Raw genomic sequence first — 15784 nt, forward strand, 5'->3', positions numbered from 1 at the left:
GGGGTCATACAGCTTTTTGTCTTAATACTTAAAGTTAATAGTAGTAGCATGTGGTGTGGCGGAATTTGATTATATGCCAGGGACAAACGCGGAATGGAGAGTGTGTCGGCGGCAGCAGTTATTTCTATTCGCAAGGAGCCAAGCTGCAGCACACATAACACAGAGGGGCAGGGAGGTAGAAGGGAGACACATAAGTGAGCGAAAGTACAAGGAAGGGGGGAGGGGGGCATATACATTATTTAAAATTAGCGCTTTGCGCTAAATACGATCGAGGCACGCGTACCGAAACAATTTCGACACAACAGTAACTGACTTCACATTTTTTTGAACAGCCATGCAGCATCCACTGCTATTTTAAAAAATAAAGAATGAGGCAGATTTGTCATCACTGCATGCATTTATGCTCGCTCATTTCGCCTCTGGCAGCGGTGGCTCAGATGGCGCTCGGCTGCTGATCCGAAAGACATGGGTTCGAACCCGGCCACGGCTGTCGAATTTCGATGGAGGCGAAATTATAGAGGCCCACGTACTGTATGATGTCAGTGCACGTTGAAGAACCCCAGGTTACAGTGAGTTGTACCCATGTGGTGGAAATTTCCGGAGCCCTTCACTATAGCGTCCCGCATAGCCTGAGTCGCTCAGAGACGATAAAACCCCGTAAACTAAACCACTTCGCCTCTTTTTCGTTCAACTTTTTCTAGCACTTCAGAACAGCCTCAGCAACGGCTCAGTTTAAGGTGCTTCGCCCGTTCGAGTTTTTCTTCGCTGCAATGAATTACATTCCGAAAGCATTCTTCATATATTGGAAGTGGTTAGAAGCAGACTTCAAAAAGAAGTTGGTTCTGTGAGGTTTTCTGTGGAGAGGTTTTCAAGCTTCAACACAAATCCATAAAGCTGCGCCGGTGGGTAGAGCAGTCCTCCATGGTCGCGGTATTTTGTCAGCCTCGCAGGAAAACAGTTTTCATTGGGAGACTGCATTGTAAGCAAGGTAATGCACATTTGGCAATTTGTCTCCAGTACACACTTCCGTGCAACATACCCTATTACGTAGAAAACAAGTCTACAGTCACTTCTACCTACGTGCTCATCGTGGTCATGCGCAGGCACCCAAGTTTGAATCTGGAGGGCCCTGCATTTGAAGGCCGCTTATCTGGGCAAGCTTGAACAAGCACTGGCACCATACGTGAACAAAAACGTGAAATGACCCCCCGAGAAGCGCTCAAACCAGTGCAAAACCGCACAACAGAACAACAACGAGCCCACAAATACACACGGCGCACTGACGGCGACGGCAAATCCTACCGTGAAGTCTACTGTGGCGCTACCTCGTGTCGGCGCCGCGAAACAGAAACCTGTCGACATTCGCTGGGCCACCGCTCCCCCATTGAGCCGGCGCGGAGTGAGCACACTCGTAGCCTGGTGGCAGAATATGAACTACTCGCAAGATGGCGGCAGTGGAACCGCCACCTTAACGTCCCAAAGCAACTCTGGGTATGTTGACGCCGCAGTGAAGGGCTTCGGAAATTTCGACCAGCTGTGGTACGCTCTTTAACGTGCACTGACATCGCTCAGTACACGGGCCTCTAGAATTTCGCCTCCATCGAAATTCGGTCACCGCGGCCGGGATCGAACCCGCGTCTTCCGGGCCAGCAGCCGTGCGCCGTAATCACTGAGCCACCGCGGCGCTGCTTTTGTTGCTGTTAAAGTTTCTGCGATAGTCAAAAGCGTCTGCATAAACGACAGAGAAACATTATAATGAAGATTTTGCTACAGATCGGAAGAGTGGGCTATTACTTTAAAGTGATTTGTTTGTCAGAAATATTGAAAATGAAATACGGCAAACGCGGATGTACTGGTTTCTGACACTAAACAAAATGCGATTATGAAAATAGGCAGGACAGACTAGAGGTGCACCCACTTTTATATTCAAAGAATTCCTGTGTCATTGATTCGCCCAACTTTGGTTTTTATTTTGTATAATCAGCGTGCTTTTTTCGGTCTATTTCGAATTTTTCCTCGACTGTATATTCTTCAACGAAAGAATTATGCCTTTTTGGTCAAATGTTTAGGGGAATCCCCCAAGGTGGAGTATATTTGTGTGGAGTAGATTATGCCTTTTTAGATTGTTTATTGGCGTAATCTTGTATGTTCAAAATCGCTTACATTCTATTATCTCTGCGTTTGGTCAGCATATGGATGCTTGTTTGCGAATAATTAACGCACAAAGCACTTTCCTGTGATCGTCTTTTGGCCTGTTTTATTATGAGGTCTTTCATTGGGAACTTTATTAGAGTTTGCGCTTTTCGTCGTTCCTCAGCCCTCAGTTTGCGTCATCATCGTCGGCCGCTGCACCACCATCTCGTTCCCAGGCGACACTCGCGCATCCTTTGTGGGAACAGAGACTCCGCTACCCCCCCTTCTGAGTAAGCTCAGGAATGTCACCAGTTTACTTCAAGGTGGCTGCGAGGTAGCCGTCGAGACTACAATTGCTGTCAACCTTATGCGGCACTGCAGTAGAGGCTAGGCAGGCCTTTTTCTCTGTGCCTCATGTGAAACTTTATAAAAATGTTCTGCTGAACAACACCGCCGCTCCAACTTCCTCCCTTTACCTCCCCCCCCCCCCCCCCTCGCACTCCTAGCCCTGCCTAGACTCTGCTGCAGGTAGAGTACGACTAAAGCCCCTGTATTGTCGCTAGCGACGTCATGAGTAGGGGGAGGGGGGGGGGGCTCTAAGTGCGACCAACCGGAGTTTTCATTCGCTAGAAGTATGTGAGCGCGTTATCTGGGTTCGAGACCTATTTGTTGGAAAACAAGCTTTGCAGAGATAGACCGGGTTTTCACTACCTGCTTCGCTGCTTCTTGAATGAACAGCGCGAACGAAGACGAGCACAAAAGACAAGGAAACGGACGACTTCGCTGACTGAAGGGGTGGGAGGGGGGGGATGAGTTATCGCCTCCACTTTCCTTCCTCCAAAAGGTGAAGGGGGCCTGCCCCCACCCGCTCCTCGCGCCCCTGCTCTATTGTGTCCTTCCATCAACTTCCCTCTCTCACAGATAAAGGGGCATTTCCGCTCTCCCTTTCCGAACAAAGCCGTCTCCAAAGGAGGGTGTTCGGTGTTGGAGAATTTTAGAGGGCGCTCGTTATTCTGCAAGTTTATTTGTTTATTTATTTATTCATTCAAGTTACCCCTAAAGGCCCTCCAGAAGAGGGTATTGGGGGGGGGGGTACAATCATAAATAATCGCGATACATTTTAACAAATAAGTGTAACAAAAAATGTTAATTAAAACATAAGGCATCACACAAAGAAAAAATGAACACTAACAAAAACAGCAAACTTTTACACATTTCTCTCACAGCGAAGAAGCTCTTGGAATTTTTTATTGTCAGTTTCTGTGGCGATGACTGATGGCAAAGTATTCCACTCAGTGATAGTACGGGGAATGAATGAATTGGCATAAGACGATGAATGACAGTTTACGCGTTTAACTTTGATCACGGCGTGGAAAGACAGCATCAGGTGACTGAAACAAACCCCTGCGAAGGGATGGGTGGTGATAAAGCTTATGGAAAAGGGTTAAGCGAGCAAGTTTACGGCGATATGACAAATCTTCCAGTCCGTACGTTTTTTTAATGCTGAAACGCTTGTGAAGGGTGAGTAGTCTGAAAATATGAAACGAACAGCACGGTTTCGCAAGGATTCAATGTTGACAATTGAGAAAGTTGACAATTATGTCGCTATTGTCGTTTTCTTCTGTTGTGAAAAGGAGTAGCCTGCGACGCTAGCAGGCACCCAAACCATAAAGCCTCTCAAACATCCTTTTTTTTCAGGTCCATGTAAAGTTGTAATATTCTGAGATCCTATCGTACTAATTTCGCTTATAGCCCTCATGGCGGAGCCGCGCGCTGCAGTGCGCACGTGTACAAAGTATCCAGTCACGGGACTGCCACGGACACGCGTTTTTCCGCGAACTTTTCCAATGGCATCGCCGTAGCTGGGGTTCTTGACCCCCCAAACGTAGCTTTAGCGACGTGCAGCGCGTTTTTTTTTTCTCCTCTCTCTGCGACTTACCCGACCTGAACAACAGCGACCCCCTTTCCACATTCCCCGACTCCTCTGCAGCTCGCTTAACGTTGCGAACCTCTCCAGTGCACCCTACACCTCTTTCGCACCGCTTGTCCCGCTCCCACTGCGACAGCCCTTGGGACCTGGCTTTTGCCGTTTGTCGTCCCTTTTTCCGTCGATATTATTTCATAGGTATTTGCGGCCGGCCGTCTGCTGAGTACGTGAGTATAATCCTTGTATACGTATTTGAATTGTTGTAGGTACTGCTTCACACGTGCTTACAACTCTCGACCGGCAAACCTCCAGAATATAAGCCGTAATGAGTTAGCCTTTGTCGGTACTTATTTTCAGGGTGGCAAGGTTTTCCGGATTATGTCGAACGATACGAATTATATAAAACACTCAAGTGTGATTAACACAGGTGTTATGTGGTGAAATTTTCACCTGTGTATTGCGTTGCTGACTTCGCCCATGATTTTGTTAAGTGCTGCTCCCCAAGGAATTATTTCGCTGCAGTGATGGTCCGCTTTCCATAGGATTCAGCTGTCCTAGTCTCTGTTGTCCGCCTCGCTTTTGCTCCTTTTCACATTCATATTTTTAATGGCAGCAAACCGATATGGTTCATTGCGCACCGGTGGACGTTGCACATGAGTTAGGAGCTGTACGTCGTCGGCGGAGTTTGCTGGAGGTGGCGTCATCCTGACTGGCTCTTGCAACTTTCCTGCAGGAGCAGCGTGCGCCCACTTCCAGTTAGCCATTCTCGAGTGCTTTGATTCATGCTCTTGCCTTTGTAGCTATAAGAACTCCACAAATGTGCAAGTCATGTGCCCTTCACGCATTCCATTCATTTTGTAGGGAAAGCTAGACTACTCTATCTGGGACGCATTTCGCCGTGAGAAATACCTGAGTTAATTTTCGATTCACTGGTAATTGTCGAACATGTAGCCCTGCTAAGAGCTTAACTTCCGGTAGGTAGTGTCATCGCCATTGGAAATAGGCAACAAAACATTAACCGGTTTAACCGAGCAAACGTGTGCTAGCGGGTATTTATTCATCAATTGGCGGGAGCACTCAAGATCCGTTTTAAGGGTATGACGTGATATCTTTCATGCATTGATGCCCATTTATGCAGACCTGGTCAATCTCTATAGTTAACAATCACAGGTGGCGGCGAGTCCTCATACCACTACCAGCGCAGTGGCGCAGGGGTTAAACGATGCGCCACTGCACCGGCGGTTTCTATCACAGCCACCGGCAGGGATATGCGACCAATGTTGGTCTTCCCGATCAACGAGCTGGCGCGACACTCCCCAGAACTTGCCGAGTCACTATCCGAGCTTGCCCGAGTAACTACCTGACCTCACCCGAGTTAGTACCCAAGATTACCCGTGTAAATGGAGTTGCTATAGGTGACGGCACCACAGAATCATACGTACGCATGTATTAGTGCTTTCACACTAATACTGCTGACAGTAACGAACCGTCACACAATTACGGCAGCGGAACTCTGGTTCTAAACAAGTGCAGTCTCTCTCTTTGTCGAAAGTATAGCGACATCATCAATTGCATTGAGAAAAAGCCTTCGCGTAAATAGGACGCTTGAAATGTCGTGGTAGCCACACAGTTCTGCAGACTAGAGCCCTCCTCAGCGTTTTCTGTCGGCCAGGTTAAGTACCGTCAAGCTTCCACTCCCGCACGGCTTTTCCTGCTCATATAGCTTTCAAGCTTCCGGTATAACAGAACCGCTGTAATTTTGTTTTCTCGGGTCGAGTGCGACTGCAGCGGCGTTGCATAGCTGCGGTTCTCGTCTACCACCTACCGAGGGAATGGCGCCGCAATGGAGAGAGGAGTCTTAGAGGGAAGGGATTATCTCCTTTCATCTACCATTCCCTGCATTGTCATGCTAGCAGGGTCATGAGAAGCGGCCAGCACCACTAGCTGGAAGGAGGTCCTTTGAGGGAGAAAAGCCGCTGCGTTAAGTTGTATCCGCGTGTAGACAAGGAAGAACAGCGCAAGCTACACAGGGACGAGAAAGTAGACGAGACACACACAACGCTGTTTTTTTTTTTTGAACCCCGCAGCAATGAAAGGATATCAGGTGGCATCACCTGGTTGCTGATTCAGAAGCTGAGCGATCGTGCCCTGCATGAAACTGCTGTGATGAGTGGTACCAGGCGGTGCGGGTCATAACAGGCAGCTGAAGGGATTCCCGAGGTACTAGAAATGACCTTGAATAACACATCGCGGGCTAGTTGGTTCATCACAAGGCAGAACAGAGCAAGCTACACAGGGACAAGAAAGTAGTAGACAAGAAAGCTGCGCTGTGTGTGACTCGTCTACTTTCTTGTGCCAGTGTAGCTTACGCTGTTCTGCCTTTTGTGATGAACCAACTAGCCCGCGATGTGTTATCCGCGTTGAAGTACGCAGCGCCAAGGCACGGATACTGGCGGATACAAAATAGACAAACTTTTAGCGCTTGCAAACCAGGACGAACCTGAAGAAGATAACAGGTGCTCTATACTTCGTGCTCCTCCTCGTTTGCACACGCTAAAAGTTTTGTCATGTCATACCAACTCGCCTCAAAAGCCACTCTGAAAAAAGAGACGACTTCCGGTGGCAGCCCGAAATCGGAACCGGAAATACCACACGCTTATGCCGAAAGAAAGTAGCGTCACTTGTCAATGATTGGCGGTACTTGAAAGGGCGTCAGAGGCCATAGATGAGATGACCACGGCCTGTGGGTGTCGAATTTGCCCCTGTCTCGGCGCATTTCTGTTCTTTGTGGTGTGCATCTCGCACGCTCTCCTTGCTCCTTTCGCAGCCTTCCATCGCAGCCATTGGTGCTGTATATCCTGGCGTGCAAGGCCACTTCTGCTTTTTGTGATCGACAGTTCGCTCAGCCCCACTCGCTGCTTTCGCTGTCTGACGCGCTGCAGCGCTCGCCCGTATTGCTCTGGCGATGGTAACGCGCTTGGCCGCCTTCTCACCTTTGTGTGCGGGTACACACAGGTGTCAGGGAGAACGGAATTACGGCTTTGTATGCCTTAATTCAATCAACTCAAGTTCACGGTGACGGAAGGGCACTACTGGCTCCGGGCATTTAGAAGCGCAGAGGGAAGAGATGGGGAACGTGGGGAAGAATAATTAAAGGATTGCGCTTAAGTCTGCTCAACAGCGAAAATGCCAAAGCCTTTCCCTGTTTGCTTTTTGGTTGTCGTTTTTGTTTTTATTTTCATTAATTTCTCTTTCCAAGTTTTTTCTTGTTTATTTTTATTTATTTTCCTAGTTATGTTGTTTTTACGTTTGTTTTTGTTTTCAATTACTGACTAATCAGTGATTCTTAATTAGTGACTGATTAGCGATGGTTAACGGTGTGGACAATTTTTGCTCACGCAACCTGCGCACACATCCTGCTGACGCTACTCATGAGCGAAGAAATGTTTCCGCATTACAATATTTAACCCGTGTAGAGCGATATAGAGCGAGATGAGTCTTATACAGTCGGCTAGGAAGGCCCGTCATTAAATGATAAATCACAGCTCCCGATTCGTTCTCCTTGATGTTATGGACGTTTTTCTTCACATAAACTCCCGCTCGCTATCTTTTTCCCCACTTTTATCAAACAGCTGACACCACAGTTTCTCCGGTTGACCGCGGCCATGGAGCCAGCTGCCGACACGGTTGGGTCCAAATCCCAGACGGTGGACGTCCCACCACAGGCCACCTATTGCGGAAGCATGGAACTTAAAGACGACAGCGTGTCCCGGTCAATCAAGGTCCAGCTGTCCGCGGCGAAGGTGGCGATAGTCGCGCAGTTCATCGAGGCGTCGCCTTCCCTTCGGGTCGTCACTTTTTCATCGTGGCGCAGAGACGTATGGCTGTGCCACGATGACCAGTGGTATTGGGTGGACGAGTGCTTCCAGAAGCGGACTATTCGGGAGCTGGAGATCGCTTCGCCGTTCTTCACCGAGCTCGACGCCGAGTGTCTGGGCGCTGCCGTCGGCCGTAGCCGAAGTGTGCGCAGCGTTACTGTCAGGAATTATGCGCCGAGCACGCAGGGACGCTCCTTCGTCCGTGGCCTCGCCGCCAACATCGGGGGCAACCGGACGCTGCTGGAGGTCACCCTGGATGGCACTTTGCGTAGCCACGCAGGCGTAACTGAAGCCAGCCAGTGGGGCATTCTCCGAGACCACAGCAACAACAACTGGCTCCCCTTGTATAGGGCTGTTCTGTACGCGAAACGCGAATGCACCAAATGGTAAGTGCACTTGGGATTGCATTATTTCCGTTATAAGCAGCTGTAAACCTCCGCTCCATGGACTCCGCTAGTTGGTCGACGAGGCAATTCTTGGACGGCGGAGGAAGCCCCCAGTTCACCACAGGCGCACTGCTTCGATCGCCCGCAGCCGCCTTAAACTTACCGTAGCATAAATGCCTATTTATTCAATGGCCTGAAATGATTTCGACGGGCGTAATGTAGTCCAACAAATACGTATAGGCTGTGGATATTCGAGTCAAATTTGGAAACTCTGCTTGGACCTTATAATTCAGAAATAATTTTAAAAAATCGTTGCTCGCAGCAGCTTGCTACAGATTAGGCTTAACACACGTCACCACGCGTCTCCGACCCCGATGTCGTCGGTCGACAGATGGAGCGACTTTGAAGGCTGACTCTTCAAGCTCAAACACTCTAGGGAGATTCCTAGCAAGAAATGGCGCGCCCATCACGTACAGTCTTTGCACAAAAATTAGGCAATGGCTTAGCTCTGGTTAAGCCTGGACATACAAGGGAAAAGCTTCAGTTACGCTTGGTTTGAAGTCGTGGCTGTCGCAGCTGGCGCACAGTGCACTGGGAGCACCACGATAACGGTGGAGGCGTTCGGCCGTCCACAGACTGCTTGTGCGGAGGAGGAGACGGAAATCGGAGCGGTTAAAGTTCAGGGGGCACTTGGCTCTTTAAAGTGCTGCAAGGCGAAAGCGTTTCCTGGCACACTGCATGTCTTTTTTGTTTCACCGTCTACTGTGCGATGTCAGTGCACGTTAAAGAACCCCAGGTGGTCGAAATTTCCGGAGCCCTCCGCTACGGCGTCTCTCATAGCCTTAGTCTCTTTGGGACGTTAAACCCCATAAAGCAAACCAAACCAACCTTTCTTTCATTTTTTTTTTGTTACATTTTTTTTTACTTTTTATTACTTTTTTATTTATTTCTTATTTGAAATTTTTTCATAGTTTACTTTTTACATTTTGTTCTTCGTTTTTTTAGTTGTATTTTTTTATACGTGTAATGCTGTATGGGCTTTGTTTAATCAAAAATTAAAAGACGGACGCCAGGAGCAAGTCTACATTCGCAAGAATCCCTACCCTCTCCTACTATGCTGAAGGCCTCCGAAAAGAAAACATTCAAAGCGCATTTTTTTTTTCCTTGAGCTAAAAAAAAAACTTTGAAGCGACCCCCGTGCACGGTGCGTATGCAAGCACCTCAATACACCGAACAGCGTGCTGCAGAGGACCTGGGGGATGTTTTTTTTTTTTTTCGATTGAACAGCTTTTATTTCTATCATAAAAGACGTTTATCCCCTTCCCCGGCACGCAGGCCTGGGAGACCGGGAGTTCCGCGTGCGCGGTTAGAGGCTGGCTGGCAGTCCTTCACTGGCAGCGGCCTTTTCCGCCAGATGGATGGTGGTGCGCTGGAGCTCAGGGTCCGGCCTTCTTATCAGGGTCTCATTCCTCTATACTATCAATAGCACGCCCTTGTGACGTCAGTGGTCAGAAGTTGTCAGAACAACAAGCTGTTCGGAAAGAATAGTTCTAAAAATGCCCACGACACCGAATTAGTATACTGAGACTTCGAGGAATCGTAAGCAGAGCGCGCACGAAAAGAGTACCGTATTTTCCGATGCATAAGACGCACCCGCCATATATGCAGGCTGCCATTGAAAAAGGTTGTATATAAGACGCACCCGTGTATAAGACGCACCCCAACTTACCCAGTTAGGCTGAGGCTTAATTAATTATGCTTCAACAAGCGGAAGCTTTGGGCCAGTTGGTAGTTGGTCTGACATGTTGGAGAGGAGGAATAACCGCGAACTTAGACGAGACTGAAGAACGAGAACCGCTCGTCCTGTCCTCTTCTCGTTCTTCAGTCTCGTCTAAGTTCGCGGTTGTTCCTCCTCTCCAACATTAAATATGCTTGTGCGACCATTGCGAAATGCACCGTAACTGTGAGAAGTTCTTAAGCAATGCTAATTGATTGAAAAAGGCAACACTCACGCCATGCCCGCCCGCGTATTAGCAAAAAAAGCAAAAAAATTAAAGAACTCTCCTTATGTCAACAACATTTTATTTTTACTTGAAACCTTTGAAGTCTTCATCTTCGGAAGCGTGATCAAAAAGTTCGCCCATTTCAGGAGGCAACGCGGCTGAATCATTCTCTTTGCACTACGTACGTACTACGTACACGGAGCAAAGTTGCAAACGGTGGCTAAAAAGGAACTCCGGCTTGTCTTGGCTTGTCTTGACAATGGCGAGAAGCGCGACTGTCGCCATCTTTTGGCATTTCGCATTACTTTTGTTTGCGGCCTCCGAAACGGTCGTTGGTTTATGATCCCGGAAGTCGTCATCCCCGCCGTTTCATGATGAAGTTCGCCTAAAAAAGTTGCGCACGGCGGTCCCCGTATTGAAGTATTAACCTTGTTGCAACCGCGTGATTGGTAGTGATATTTTTTCCGTGAAGAAAGCTTGAACATGAACCCGAGTAATTTCAGACCTCGCAAAAAAAAAAAAAAAAAATTGCGTATAAGACGCACCCTTGTATAGGACGCATCAGCAATATTTTTGAAAAGAAGCCGCGTCTTATACACCAGAAAATACGATGTCATGGCCCCATTAATTGAGTGCTCATTTTTTTTTTCCTTCGCCACAGGCAACGCATCGGAGCACTCGGAGCACTGGAGACTATCAGTCACTATCCCACACTGATGGAGGAGTTGTGTAAAAAGCTCAATGTCAGCAAGGCGCGAACTGAGTGCTTCGTGCGGAAAGCGCTGCGTCAGTCCCAGTCTCTGGATGAGTACATGATGATGGCGGGCGTGGTCAAGCACCGTGTCCAGTGCCTCCCGAGGGACGACCACCGCACTCAGCTGGACTGCCTCAATGACTACTGCTGGGCTGCGGTGCGAAGATACCTCAAGGTGGACGACGTCTTGCGTGAGGAGCGCGATCCCGATAGTAAGTATACTTACAGGACTCCGCACTACAATTTCCTTGCGGAAATGTGGAAGAAAAAATTTAGGTTTTAGCTCTGGGAGGCTAGCTTTGGCTTTACAGAAAGAATATATCTTAATTACTCTAGAGAGAAGTGAAGGATAGCTCTGGATGAATAGAAAGTAACGATATACCTTCAGTGCTGCAGAGAAAAGCGGAGGCTAGCTCTGGATGAATAGAAAGAATGAATAACCACAATTTCAGAGAGGAGCGGAAGCTCTCCGGCGCAATGGAAAGAATGAGTATATGCTCCGGCTGTATAGAAAGAATAAATACATCTTCATTTTTAGAGACAAATAGAGGCTAGCTCTGGTAGAGAGAATGAATGCAGCTATTGCCGCGTTAAGGTACACACATCAAAGACACGGCTTAAAAGTCCTTTATTATATATTTGACTTCGACGCATCAAGCTTCTATATTCTGTTGATTCCTAAAAGCTCGCATGAAGGAGTTTCTAGTGCTTCGAGGGTGTACGCTTGGCTGTAGCATCCGGAGTGTTTTTTGTAGCAAGTGCCGCGGAAAATAATAGCTGATACTTCGTTCGCAGTCGGCAGACACCAAGGCATTGGTCGCCGCTGTAGGATGCGTCGGTGCTGTCGACTGAGACCATCTCCTGAGTCCAAACGGAGAGGGGAAAAAGAGGAATCCACGTGATTCGAAAGGACAGCGACGTCGCTTGCGCACCATCGACACGCTCAAGGTGGTTATTTGTCGTTGGTACGTGTAGTAATACTGCTGAGAAGCACCAGATACAGAAACACGCCGAGCCTCAACAGCAACAGCACGCCCTCTCCGGACTTATTGAAAACACTGTGATACGTCCATCATACCAGAAGTGGCTGCTTAATCATCATCATCATCATCATCATCATCAGCCTGACTACGCCCACTGCAGGGCAAAGGCCTCTGCCATGTCTCTCCAATTAACTCTGTCCTAATGGCCAGCTGTGGCCACCCCATCCCTGCAAACTTTTTAATCTCATCCGACCACCTAACTTTTTGCCGCCCCCTGCTACGTTAGCCTTCTCTTGGAATCCACTCCGTTACCCTTAAGGACCAGCGGTTATCTTGCCTTCGCATTACATGCCCTGCCAAAGCCCACTTCTTCCTCTTGATTTCAACTAGGATATCATTAACACGCGTTTGTTCTCTCACCCACTCCGCCCGCTTCCGATCTCTCAACGTTGCACGTATCATTTTTCTTTCCATAGCTCGCTGCGTTGTCCTTAACTTAAGCTGAACCCTCTTTGTTAGCCTCCACGTTTCTGCCTCACCTGATTTGCAAGGTTTACAGAATAATTCAGCGTTCCTTCGAGCGAAAGGGAGATGTGGCAATATGCGTAAGGGAGCGGTTGGGAAATGTGGCAAGAAAAGTGGCAGATGAGGGAGTCCTCATACCACTCGCCAGGAGGGGTACGAGGACTCCCAGGAATCTATGAGTGTAAAGTAGAGAATGACCTTCTGCATACATGGGAATTAGCCCATTACGCTATCGCGTAATACCCTTAATTTGTACCCTCTTGTTTTTATTTTCACTTGGCCGGGCACCATTTGATCAGGAGAGCGTAACCGCGATTATAATTGCTATCAAACTCATAGAAAAAATATCTGTATCCACCGATCGGCTCGAAGAGGTATAACCCTGAACTGGAGAAGACATCCCACCGCGTGAGGGAACCTCGACCTAAGAAGGAGAAAAACAGTATATTGAAACGAATAAAATAAAACCAATGAAAACATTGCATCTGGAGTGTGATAACACATTCATGGCGTCCAACGAGTCGCTACGGGCCAAGAAATGGCGAGCGCTATGACGAATGAATCAGCAAAGCCCTCGTTGTGCGCTGAGCAGCGAAAGAAGCTGCTCTCTCTTTGATTTCTTTTATGCCTTTCCTCACTGCTTGGTTCAGGTACACACCGAGAGCGAAATAGTTACTGTTTCGTCCAAAATATCAGCTCCGCGGGACGCTAACCGGCGGCGGATGCGAACTATCCGCCCACTTCGAAACGCGGGCGAGAGCAGGAAGAAGTGCAGCAGCCGAAAGATCTGCCGTTATCTAGAGTTGTGGTTCGTGCTTGTTCATGCTGCATGACTGAGGGGAGTCGTTCCCTTAGGTTTACTTCCCCGCGATGGGTCCTTCCTAGTTTCTAGTTACTATAACAAGGGAGAGTGTCGCAGCGACACGAGTGCCACGAACAGCGCCACTGCTGCTCGCGCGCGCGGTTGATAACCCTTGCTCTTCGGCTGGGGAACTAGCGGGGTGACGCAGAGACGTTTCGGCGCGGCGCGCCGCTCTCCTTCAGCGAGGTGAGACCTTCTGGGATAATTTCCCCTCTAGCTCGTCCCGTCCGGCCTCGGAGCTTCTCCTCTGCCCTTGCGTAGGCCGACGTTCGCCCGTAACCTTGCTGGGGAGTCGGATGCCCTTGATTCCTTAGCATATTTTGTTGCTAGCTGGCGTTATTCCTGTTGCCGCAATAAATGCGTTGTTTGTGTCAGCCAGTGTGTGGTTCTTTTGTTCGCACCTCACAGCAAGGCTCGCCGTGATCGGCGTGCGTTCAGTAACGCTCACAATCACGGGGTCGGCTGTTTTGAACTGAGTCAGCTGTGGTTGAGTGGGGAGAACGTATTTATCCGCCTTAATACCCCCCCCCCTCCGCCCCCGTATGGCTACCATCTGTGAGTGGTTCTAGGAAGCTCCATGCCTTTTGTGCAATACATTTCATGTTTACGACTTCTCAAAATGACGAAGTGGACTATCCTGAATATTTTTGCCCCAACATCATACATCGTCGACTCTGACACTTTCACAGACTGCGTAAAATAAAGCGATCGTGTCATGCACTTGGGTCAAAGCACAGTCCACATTCAAAGACTATGGTCAAAGGTACCTGCTCTAGTTTAGCCCCGCTATAATGCGTAGTGATTACAGTTAGCGGTGAGAGAGACTCCTGTGCAGACTGTGTCCATACCGGCAATATTCGTCATTACGCAACTACCGCGTTCATCGAGCCACCACGCAATGCAAGTGGTATTGATATATTGCGCATTTTAAGTGAACAGGGCCGGGCGTGTACGGGGAACGGCGAACTCATTGTGCATAGTTAGGAAAAGGTCGCCGGGGATCATGCACTGTCGGTGCGCACTATGAACTAAAAAAACACTCTTTGTCACACGAGATTCCTTTACGAAGCTATGAAATTCCACTAACATTAGATGTCGCGTATCCAGTGACCAAGAGAATGTAATACCAGAGAGCATGTATCCGCCATCAGTGCGATAACTACTTGAGACCTGGATATGAAAAATTAATGCGTGAGACTGCACAAGAGAACCTCAGGGAGTCATCCATGGAAGGAGGTTTAGTGGCATAAAAAATCAATTCTAGGCTTTTGTTCTGAGCCTTGCTGCTACCTGGTAAACATGGTCAAAGTCGTAGGCAATCCGAGCGCCTAAGCACAAATTTGTCCGAACATGGAGCTTTCCTCTCTGCTTTAGAAATTTCGTAATTCTCTCTGTATTCGAAAATGTGGGGCCTGGAGCCTAAAGACATAGAAATAATAAATTTATGTTTATCATGTTTTAGAGCTACACTTATATCTAAAGCGTTCGAAAAAAATTCGGTCTTCATAGACTTCTGGCGTCAGGAAGATAAAGCACATACCGCATCCACGTCACCACCGATACGTTGCCGGCAATAGTGACTTTTTAACTACAAAATAACGCTGCGACCGACGAAGAAAGAAGTGCCCTGTGGTCGCATAGCTGTTTTGGTGATAAAAAAATGTCACGACTAGCTCAGCTTTCCGTCTTGCTGAGGAAAAACGGTAATACTGAGCGCGACATTAGACACCTTTAGCATACCGCGTACCGTGTTACCGGTACCAGAGTACCGGGAGCCCGCGCACAGCCAATGCGCGTGAGCTAATCGCCTCACGCCCGGATGCTGCGCGCGCGCCTGCAGCATCGGGACCAATCAGCGCGTGCTCAGCGGCGGTGCGGGAGCTCGCCCACCACCGGTGAACACACGCTGATTGGTCCAGTTACGATATGCGCGCGCAACTGCAGGGTACCTAGTGCCGTCAAGGCGATCTGCGCATGCGCACTGATGGCCCGCGGACTTTGGGCTGCCCGGGAACAGTAATCGCAGCACCGTATGATAAAGGTATCTAATAAGAGCATAAGGCTGCCTGCTATGCTTCTCACGTTTCTTCCGGCGAGCCATCCGTTCCTGACGTCCCGGCCTCGTACCCACGTGACGGCTGCACTCCAGACACACTGGACCTCTTCACAGTGGGTCTTCCTCTGTCCACAGGCTGCCGCTGGTGCTTGGGAACAAAGCGATGCGTTTGTATTAGGAGAACTTCATAAGCATCCCAAACAATAATCAAATGAGGAAACATTCTGACAGGAACACTTGAGCGAAGCTTACAGCTAAAGCATCATCAGCCTGGCTA

General features: G+C 48.7%; 2 protein-coding genes across 9 annotated transcripts in view; one reads left to right on the plus strand and one right to left on the minus strand.

Moving 5' to 3' along the window:
• The window catches only part of LOC149347898 (uncharacterized), a 483015-nt gene that overhangs the window by 433157 nt on the left and 34074 nt on the right, over positions 1–15784 (minus strand). For 6 of the 8 annotated variants that reach the window (XM_089587631.1, XM_089587632.1, XM_089587621.1 and 3 more), the window contains one exon: positions 15534–15655. The exons of 1 other annotated variant lie outside the window; for it this stretch is intronic. In XM_089587631.1, coding sequence (XP_089443757.1) covers positions 15534–15655 — 122 coding nt within the window. Of the gene's footprint in view, positions 1–15533; positions 15656–15784 lie in introns of those variants that run through there. One more of the 8 variants, XM_089587644.1, reaches the window with a different exon arrangement.
• Positions 7726–13927, plus strand: LOC149347904 (uncharacterized). Its single transcript, XM_089586045.1, has 3 exons — positions 7726–8324; positions 10989–11293; positions 13860–13927. Exons 1-3 carry the CDS (start codon positions 7726–7728, stop codon positions 13925–13927), a joined length of 972 nt encoding a protein of 323 aa, XP_089442171.1.

Source organism: Amblyomma mixtum, chromosome 4, assembly GCF_055824585.1.
Source record: "Amblyomma mixtum isolate Tamu chromosome 4, ASM5582458v1, whole genome shotgun sequence".
NCBI classification, from domain to species: domain Eukaryota; kingdom Metazoa; phylum Arthropoda; class Arachnida; order Ixodida; family Ixodidae; genus Amblyomma; species Amblyomma mixtum.